At 41.8% G+C, this 9060-nt stretch overlaps 1 protein-coding gene across 2 annotated transcripts; it reads right to left on the reverse strand.

The window, feature by feature from the left end:
• Positions 1–1983: 1983 nt before the first annotated feature.
• tent5c (terminal nucleotidyltransferase 5C) lies at positions 1984–8471 on the reverse strand. Of its 2 annotated transcripts, none has more exons than XM_078262525.1 (3): positions 8314–8471; positions 4930–7512; positions 1984–3363 (listed from the first exon to the last, which is right to left on the reverse strand). In XM_078262525.1, the coding sequence occupies exon 2, from the start codon at positions 7488–7490 to the stop codon at positions 6339–6341; it is 1152 nt and encodes a 383-aa protein (XP_078118651.1). In that variant the 5' UTR covers positions 7491–7512; positions 8314–8471; the 3' UTR covers positions 1984–3363; positions 4930–6338. The 2 variants fall into 2 exon arrangements, with proteins under 2 accessions (XP_078118651.1, XP_078118650.1); XM_078262524.1 differs by having other exon boundaries at positions 4793–7512.
• Between the last annotated feature and the right edge of the window lie 589 nt (positions 8472–9060).

The following is a 9060-nucleotide window of genomic DNA, read 5'->3' on the forward strand; positions in this document are numbered from 1 at the left end:
AGGGTGAGTCATTCCTTGCAGATAAGGCAATATGTTTTACGAATGGCAGCTAGTGACTCAGGGCTGGAGAAGGGGGGGGGTTCCTGTGTAAGCAGGAATTGACATGCCAGATAACAAGCATTGATGGCCTGCGTCCGAGAAGGGATAAGCATACTAGGAGCACACAACAGAAGTGTTTGATAAGGGAAAACATCAATTTTCATCCACACACAGACTCTCACTTTTACAGCAAGCAATAGGGGAAATTAATAATAACACACATGACAAGTTGCAACTAAAACATGACTTTGCAGCAGAGTGTGTGGATGTAAATGTGTGGTGAGGCTGAAAGGCCATGTACTGAAATGCTTTGAAGTACTCTTGTTCACAAAAGCAATGCCGAGGCTTTTAATAGCCAGTAAAAACTCTGGCAGAGGGAGTACTCAGATCAGCAAGAACAGGATTTAAAGTTCTGAATGCTGAGCTGACTGATCTCCCCACTAACCGCTTCCCCAGTGATGGAGATGGAAAACATCTCTGGTTAAAGTCATCATCGGGATGCCCACAAGTCAAAAATATGTTAATACCACTTTCTGTAAGTGTATTCAAAGATTAAATAGTTATTTGAAGAAAAAAAAACTGTAGCATTACTGTAGCATACATGTATGTATCTACTGATTACTAATTTTATCAAGCATGCCTGAGGGTTATTTATTAAAGTGTCAGTTCCTGATCAGCTTCTGCAAACTATGGCGCCATATTCTTGAGGAAATTCCTGCTGCTCTGTGTATTTAGTTTGTTTTATTGAATCTGTATTGTATTAGTCTTTATTCTTCCTCCTGATTTCTTGCTGCACTGTTTCATACTTGTTTCACATTGTAATGTGCAACATGCTGTGCTCCTTGTTGTGGTTGTTGCAGTCCTGGAGGAACTTAATTTTAGAGAGTTAAATAATTATTTGATACTGTTTGAATTGAGCCATGAATTACACGTTTTTCACTTTAAAAGATATTTTTGCAAGTCCAGAAAGTCTGTTTGTCATAATACTATTGAAGTAGGACACTGTGAAAATCCATAATTAGAAAAACTACTCACCCCAAAGTGGCATAGGTGACGTCTCGCTGAAGCTACGATGACTGTGTTTTGTAACAGGATGTAAAGTTAACTTGCACAAACAGGTCTTGCTCGTGCTTTTGCTTCCTGGCTGATGAAAAGACACAGGATAAAACACATCAGATAAGATAACATTACGTGTTGTGAAACAGATAAGCTAGCTAGCGAGCAAACCGAGCATCGAGCAAATTGTGCGAGACAAGATATGTAGCTAGTTCACCGAGCAGTTTTACACAAAACTAAGTGGTACGACGAGATAAAAAACTGGTAAAATTCTTTTAAATTGACAAACGTGTAATTCATAAGTCAAATGTTCAAATGGGATCAAAAAAATGATTGGTCTCTCCCAGTGACAGTAAAAAGGTTTCTCCCCATACCACACTTTTTTTTTTACAAATGAGGTCCCATCATGGATGTATTAAGGGTCCCATGGGGTCCACTGGAAGTGGAGGGAATTCACCTATTTGAATAGTCCTAAAAAAAAAAAACTTGACTTACACCAAACAGACAAGTTTTGTTTAGCGTTTTTTCAATAATCAAGATATAAAACACTTCTATTGTCCACCTTTCTAATTCTGCTTTTAAAAATATCTTCTGGGCTGTAGTTGAACGGCCTCACTTTAAAAAAGGCATGAAGTAGTTGATTTTTTTTTTTTATTCTGTGGACAAAATAAAATAAACTAGAAGGTGGACCAGGATTTATTTATTTTTTTCCCCAAAATGTTTTAAAACGCACCTATTTTAGAATGACAGGTATGGCAGTTAAATGCTGAATATGAAGCTTGTGAGTTTAAACAAACAAATGAAAATCCTTGAAATGCTAGTTTGGCAGAAATCTGTAAAACACAGCTTGACATGTGAGATTTCACTCAGAAACAGCTGAGGCAGAAATTGAATTTAATACTCTTTATTCATTATTTCCTCTTCAAACATTTTCCTGATGTACATATACAATTCCATTCAAAAGGAAAAACTCAAGTGAGGTAAAAGTCTTGAAAAATGAAATAGTATAATGGTTGTAACCATCAAACTCATCGTCACATTCACAAAGCTGACAAAAAGCTCTTGTATTTACTATTTCAAAAAAATAGACAATTTTCATATTTTCCCCCACTTTTTAAACTTGTATGGCAACAGGCATCCCTTCATACACACATGCAAACAAGCACACACACCTCCACGCATTAACAAACACAACTCTGCTGCAATTTCTTTTTACAACTCCCGATATAGAAAGTGTCGGAGAGCCTCCAGCACATTCCTATGTTAAGACTTGTACTTTAGACAACCACAAAATATTGAATCCACAGCTCGCTCTGCACCCCCTCCAGCAAAGAATATTTACTACAGGTGTCAAATTAAAAATAAAAAAAAACACACTGCACTAATAAACAAAGGCCCAAACAAGTGGGACAACCAAAGGCAAGGTAAGTGAGAGAAGCAACAGGATCAATAAGTAGTTTACAGCAGAAAAAAAAAAAAGTGGGGGCTAGAAAAGAAAAAAAAGGCAAAATACACTTCATCCTTATTATTATTTTTTTTATATATAAACACGTCCTTCAAAGACTAAATGATGATCGACATACATACATCAACCCTGGCGAAGAAAGTGATTTAGCACGAGCTTTGCTGCACCCCACTCTCATCTAATGGGGGAAGGTAAAGCTTTCATTAACAGGCACACATGCGTCGTCAGAAAAAAGTCATAATAACCGTAAACATGTTAAAGGTTGGGTGGACACAAAAAAAAAAGTAGAGGATTTACAATCCAGGCTGCGTTCACTACCGACTGTCTAGAAAATGCAAGTTTTTTTGTATGTTGCATTTTCTTTTGAACTCGCTCAAAACTACTTTTAGTGAGCGATGTCAACAAAAAGCCCAAGAAGGGGACTAGTCCTCATCAAGCTCAGCAGTCTTCAACCTGCGACTGAGCAGCAGCATCCTCACCGGGCTGCTGGTTTTGAATGTAGCTCCAAGCTTTAATAAACCAATGTATCATCACTCAGAGGTGATACACAAACTGGGGAATGATTGAGATTATGTGCTGCTATTCCCTGAAGGTTTTTTTTAGCACTATCAGATCGTATGAGGGTAAGGAGTTTGATGACAAATCCAGCTGTTGGCACTAAACTATGACGGGACTACCCACTGAATGATAAGGTTTCAAAACAAATGGATGCACAGATAAAACCAAGTGCTGCTGCCAGGCTGTAGCAAGCTGAAGTTTGCTGGCTACCTCCACCTTCAGGCATGATCTACTCCAATAACAACCTGTAGTTTGGGTAAGAAGAGGAGAGTCAAAGTTACAATTAATACAGATACAAAACACAAAATGAAGGTGAGTATTAGGAGGGAATTTCTCCATGTCAAGGGCAGATTAAACCAATTTACCCTCCCAAAATAAATTAAAAAAAAAAGGGACGAAACAAAGCACTCACAAACACATTATGATTATGTCCCTGAGAACCAGCTCAACTCCCTCCAGCAATAGACCACATGAGCTTATTTGCATTCCTATCAGGTGGCTGGGTTTGGACTAAAACAAGGCCTCTTTAAAGTGCTTCTGTTAGTATGGGGTCTCTGCTGGGTGACCTCCAGCTACTGTGCGAAAGTATGGCTCGTCAGTGCACTTCAGGTAATGCTTTGGTTTGGATGGGGACAAAAGGTCGGCAAAATAAATTTGGCCAGGCTGCTTTGGAGCAGGTGGAGCTACGATGCTAGGCAGCCCATTAAATGAAGGGTGTAAATATATAAATGAAGGGTGTAAATATATTATGTCTAACCATAAAATCAGAATGAATCAAAAGTTGGATTTCAAAAAGGCATTCAGGCATGACTGACGTCAACATGGCTGCCAGTGAAAACAAGACCCAAACTTGTAAGAGATGGGAGTAAAACAAAATGGCTGAGAAGACTAAGACTGGGGCAGGAATGACTAGACAAGTGAGTTTCAAGGAAAAGTATGGTTTGGGACTGAAACAAAGAGGCAACAACTAAGGGGAAAACAAAATATGGTAAAATAACAAAAACTCAAATTCAAAAAATGTTTGCTCCCCATCCAGAAAAGTTTGCATTCGCCCATAAACTATGAGGAAAGTCTTGTATCACCTAAGTTTCAAAGGGGCTGAAAAAAGTGCTTTCACTCCTGATCACCATTTAAAACAAAAACAAAAAAAACCTTTAAAAAGCTAAATCACTCTCCAAAACGTCAAAAAGGCACTTAGGTGCTTCAGTTGCTGGTTGTAACTTTGGTCCAGAGCGAGACCGTGTGTGGCACCTCACGTTAAAAAGACTTTTGCATTTCCCGTACCAAAGGTCAGCAGCAGTAAGCCAGCAGAGCATACCCCTGTGACCTGCAAAAGAGCTGACTGTCCCCCTAACAAAATATTTGAACAAGTTGGGAGTTGTGGGCCATCCAGATAAGAGATGTTTCTGGTTATCTGGTATAAGCATGAGCCGCACTGAGCAAGATTAAGTTAGAGCTTCAGAGAAACTGAGGGGTGAGAGGAATAGAGAGACAGCAGTTGTCAATTACATAAGTTCAGCAACTATTTTCCTCTCAAACTTGGATGCTTAAGAGAGATGGCAGGTTAAAGTCACAGCTTAGGACATCTGATAGTAATGCCACACTGCAAGTGTTCAAAATGAACAGCTAATAATAGGCTTAGCTACTTATAGTAATTTATAGGGTTTTTTTTACCTTTGGGTGTAAGGGGGAGGGGGGGGACGACAACTTGTGGCTCAAGTCAGTTGTAGCTTCCAGGATACATCAAACGCCAAGTCAGGAAGGGGCGTGGCATCCAACTGGCATACATCATAGCATTTCTATTAACATACCAGTTGCACTCCCTGCTGTCTGTGCTCCCATGACCACAAAAGGGGTTCAAACGCAGCATCCTTCCAGCAGGCACTGGATAGGCTAGGAAGTGACTCAGCTCCCCACACATGTAAGGTGGCAGGGCTGCTGCTTGCACACCCATCCCCAGTTCCCTGCTCCAAAGATGCCTCCCCCAGGAAAAAAGAAAAAAAAAAGGATAATTATAGACGGCCTGTAGTTTGAGAGCCAGTCGCTGCGTCAGAAGAGGATCCCATTTCAGCGCTGCTGTCGAGCCTGCAATGGTTGTGAGGGACGAGACTGGGGCACACCATGTGCAGCTCCTTTTAAGGGAAGGGACAGCCAGTCAGCCTGTCACTCCAGGACTCCTAGCCAGCTCTCGCTGCAGGAAACGAAGCCAGCCGCATGCTCTCAACGTGCCCCATGTCCGCTTTCTTCCATCAGTCAGCTTCCCACAATAGCCAGAGGATTGTGACATCTTGAGGTCAGTGGTGTGAGGCTTTGGAAGTGACTTAAAACACAGAGAAACGTAAACTCCTCAGACACACAGGAGCCCGTCTATCTGAGGCCTAAACTGTCTCTCTGCAGATTTCCGCTCAAAGCCAGTCTCGACTGAAAAGTACAGGGCTGAGTAAACTGGATAAAGGGGAAGGAGGGGAGCTCGTCCTACACTGAAATTCACAGTGGAAAATAAAAATGGACACATTTTCTCTTGCATTGATTTCAAATCACAGGCACTGCTGGCATAGTAGGGAAACCACAAATGTCTGTGAGAGATATTTACATGTCAAAATGAATTAAAACAAATTGACTCCTCTCGCTTCCCTTCATTTCTGATGCGAACTAAGTTATTAGTGTACCACCTTTCTAACCTCCCCAGTGAACAACATTTTAACACTGATGCTCTGATTTTTTTTGTTTGGGTCATCACCTATTACCACTTTCCCCAATAACACCGTTTTTCAATAATTTTTTTTTTTTAACTTTTACTAATCACAGGAGAAAACCAAATTCAAGGCTACATTTTCTTCTTCCCCTTCTTCAAAAAAATAGCCCATACTTAAATTACTGGGGGGTCAACTGGGAGGTTAAGGCACAAAACAACTCTGATAAACAGGGAAACAACCAAACATGAGGGAAAAAAAAAGAAAAAAGAAAAATCTAAACACTTAAAAATATCACTTTCTATTCAATGACCTAGACATCTCTGTAGATAAGGAATGAGAAAGGATTCCAAAAAAACAAAGCAAAACACTTGTCCACTTAAATATAATTGTGCCTTGAGAGGAACATAGCATTTATTGCCTCAATAATCTTTTTTTTGGGGGAGTTTTATTTTATTCTGTCTCTTTTCTCAAAAGCAGCAGCAGTGGTGGTGCCCTCTTGTACATCCGTCCACTTGTTTTTTCTGTCAGTTACATGGCAGCCATGTTGGAATGTTCTGGTTAGCCACATAGTAGTTGCTGAAGTTGTGGTCTCGGACATAGGGCGCTGGCTGATAGTAGCAGGTGACACAGGATGCATCAGGGATAGCGTTCTGCTCCGCCAGCACTCGGAAGGCCATCAGCGAGATGAGGTGGAGGGTCTGCCGTCGCTCATGGCCCATGAGGCACACTGTGCTCTCGTTGACCACTCGCCGCAGGATCATGAGGTAGTCGTACTTGCTCTTCTCCTCACCTATAAAGTGGCTCTGGAGGTAGGCCTCCACCTTGCGCTGCTGCTCACCGATGTCAGGGAAGTCGATGAAGAAGCGGGAACACATGTACCGCTCGAGGGCCTTGAACTCCTCCTCGCTGGCAGGCCGAAAGTCCCGCACCAGCAGATTGCAGTACTTCAGCAAGCCGCCACCTCGGATCTCCTCAGGCCGCTTGGTGGCGATGAGCTTGTTCCGTAGGTGGCTCAGCGCCATGCTGAAGTCCCCGTACACGCTCTCCCCACTCACAGTAGGGTGAAAGGCCTGTGACATGGGCGTCTGTGCCAGCTCGTAGTAAGCAAGCATGGAGTCCAGCACAATCTGAAAGGAGTCCACGCTGAACTCAAACTGCCGCCGTATTGAGTCCACAAACTTCAGCTCCACATTGCGGCCGTTGTTGTTGGAGAGGGAGATGAGGCTCCAGCGGTCCTGCTCCGTGTTGACCTTCACCAGCTTCTGGACGTAAGCCTCTTTGAGAGTCATGGGTGTAATTTTCTCTTTGTTCACGCCTTCAGGTAGAAAGTCCAGCAGGGTACCTAGCACCACGTCCTTGATTAGCCTGAACTCCGCCTCGTGTGGCAGGTCCACCCTGAAGATGACGTCCAGATCCTTGTAGCTCCAGCCAATATCCTGCACCAGTACATGGCTGGCCGTGGAGCCATTGAGCCGTACGTCCTTTACTCTGATGCCCCTCAGCTCTAGGCGGGAGCGCACCCGGGCCACAATGTCTTTCAGCCGAACCTCTAAGGTAGGGAAGTTGCCCCGTCCATGAACAGGCACAACCTCCGTCAGAACTTCATTCAGCCGGGTCACCTGGTCCCAGGTCAGGACACTCACTGAACAACTCTGTGATTCCTCCTTGTTATCCATCTTCTCAACAAGTTTAGATTAACTAAGATGCCAGGAGAGAAAAAGATGTTCGTTAAGATGTTTACAAATAAGAGTCTACAAATCAGAATATTTTCATCCCATTTCCTTTGACATAAATATAAAATACTAGAGCAGATGTATCTCATTTGTAACAATGAATGCCGAAGAAAATATCAATACCATCAGAAATAAATGTAATAAATGAGAACTATTGGCTTGCCAGCGTTAAAACATCTCATGCAACAGTAACAGCACCCATTATGCACGAGCACAGCAGAATGCGAGCACGAGACAACCTGCTCGCTCGCACACACACACGCGAAAAGGACAGAGCCCGTGAGGCTTCTAGAACAGCTCACCGCGCGAGCATGGTTTTTATTCCAGAACCGCTGAGAGACAAACAAGATAGCTTAAAAGTACACGAAAGACACAATAAAAATGGCCACATCCTAAATTAACTGTGGCCAGACAAGTTACCGATACACACATTTCGTCAAAACATCACCAGTAACGTTAACGGTAATCATTTGCTCCAGCTGACTTATCAATTTAGCCGTGACTAACGCAACACAAGTTTCATCAATATTAATCCATATGGCAACGAATCCCTCTGTAAATTGAGCAAAGTCACGTAGCATACGTTTGGAATAATCATGAAATATACTAGCTACATAATTATCGTAACTCATGTCACGTTTTTGACTCATGGCTATGACTGAGTAAAGTTTAATTTAGCGAGTCTAACTTAACATTACTTTCCTAACGTACGCAGTTAAAAACACGGTTTTACTTGACAGAAATTAGCGATGAAAGCAGTACATACATTTCCAAAAGCGTGGTCTGAAAGCATTCAAAGTCCGAAAAAGAAGATGTTAACTTGAAATCCGTGCAGACACCTCCACATAATCCACTGGCAGGGAGACAATCACATGAAACGCTACAGCTGCAAAGTCAGTATTTGAATCACTCTACTCGCTTAAGACACGCCTGTTTTATAAAGCCGAAGTACGACCCACTAACACAGATGCACAGCCGTGGCACGACACAGTCCCCTTGTCTATGTAGCGTGGCTTTTACAATTTAAAAGTACAATATTAACAATATATAGCACTGTTTGATCAAAATAAAACACAAAGTTCGTATATCTACCAAAAAATCCAACTTTCATCGTCAGCAGATCACATTAGTGTAAAATCTTCGAATGTGATTGTACCAATGCGCCGAGCGAAGCATCTGATTGGTCGACGAGGTTTTTGCGTTGCCAAGTAACCAGGGTCGTCTCCTAGCAGGCGGCATTCTCTGACCGTATCTATGACAGTTCATTTGAAAGTCAGCAGTTATATTCTTTGATATTATTAATGCTCATTTGAGATTATACTGGATTAATTTAACTTTAAAATGTTCTTGTTAAAATAATAATCATATTTGTGTTGCCCCAAAATTGTACAAATATGTATAAATAAAGATTTGTTTAAAAATCTTTATTTAACACACACACACACACACACACACACACACACACACACACACACACACACACACACACACACACAGAGGAGACGTTAAAGTC

The sequence above is a fragment of the Sander vitreus genome, chromosome 11, assembly GCF_031162955.1.
Source record: "Sander vitreus isolate 19-12246 chromosome 11, sanVit1, whole genome shotgun sequence".
Lineage (NCBI taxonomy): Eukaryota > Metazoa > Chordata > Actinopteri > Perciformes > Percidae > Sander > Sander vitreus.

Excerpts from the sequence above, each read along its gene's own strand:
- tent5c (XM_078262525.1), bottom strand. The coding sequence starts at position 7,490 with ATGGATAACAAGGAGGAATCACAGAGTTGTTCAGTGAGTGTCCTGACC.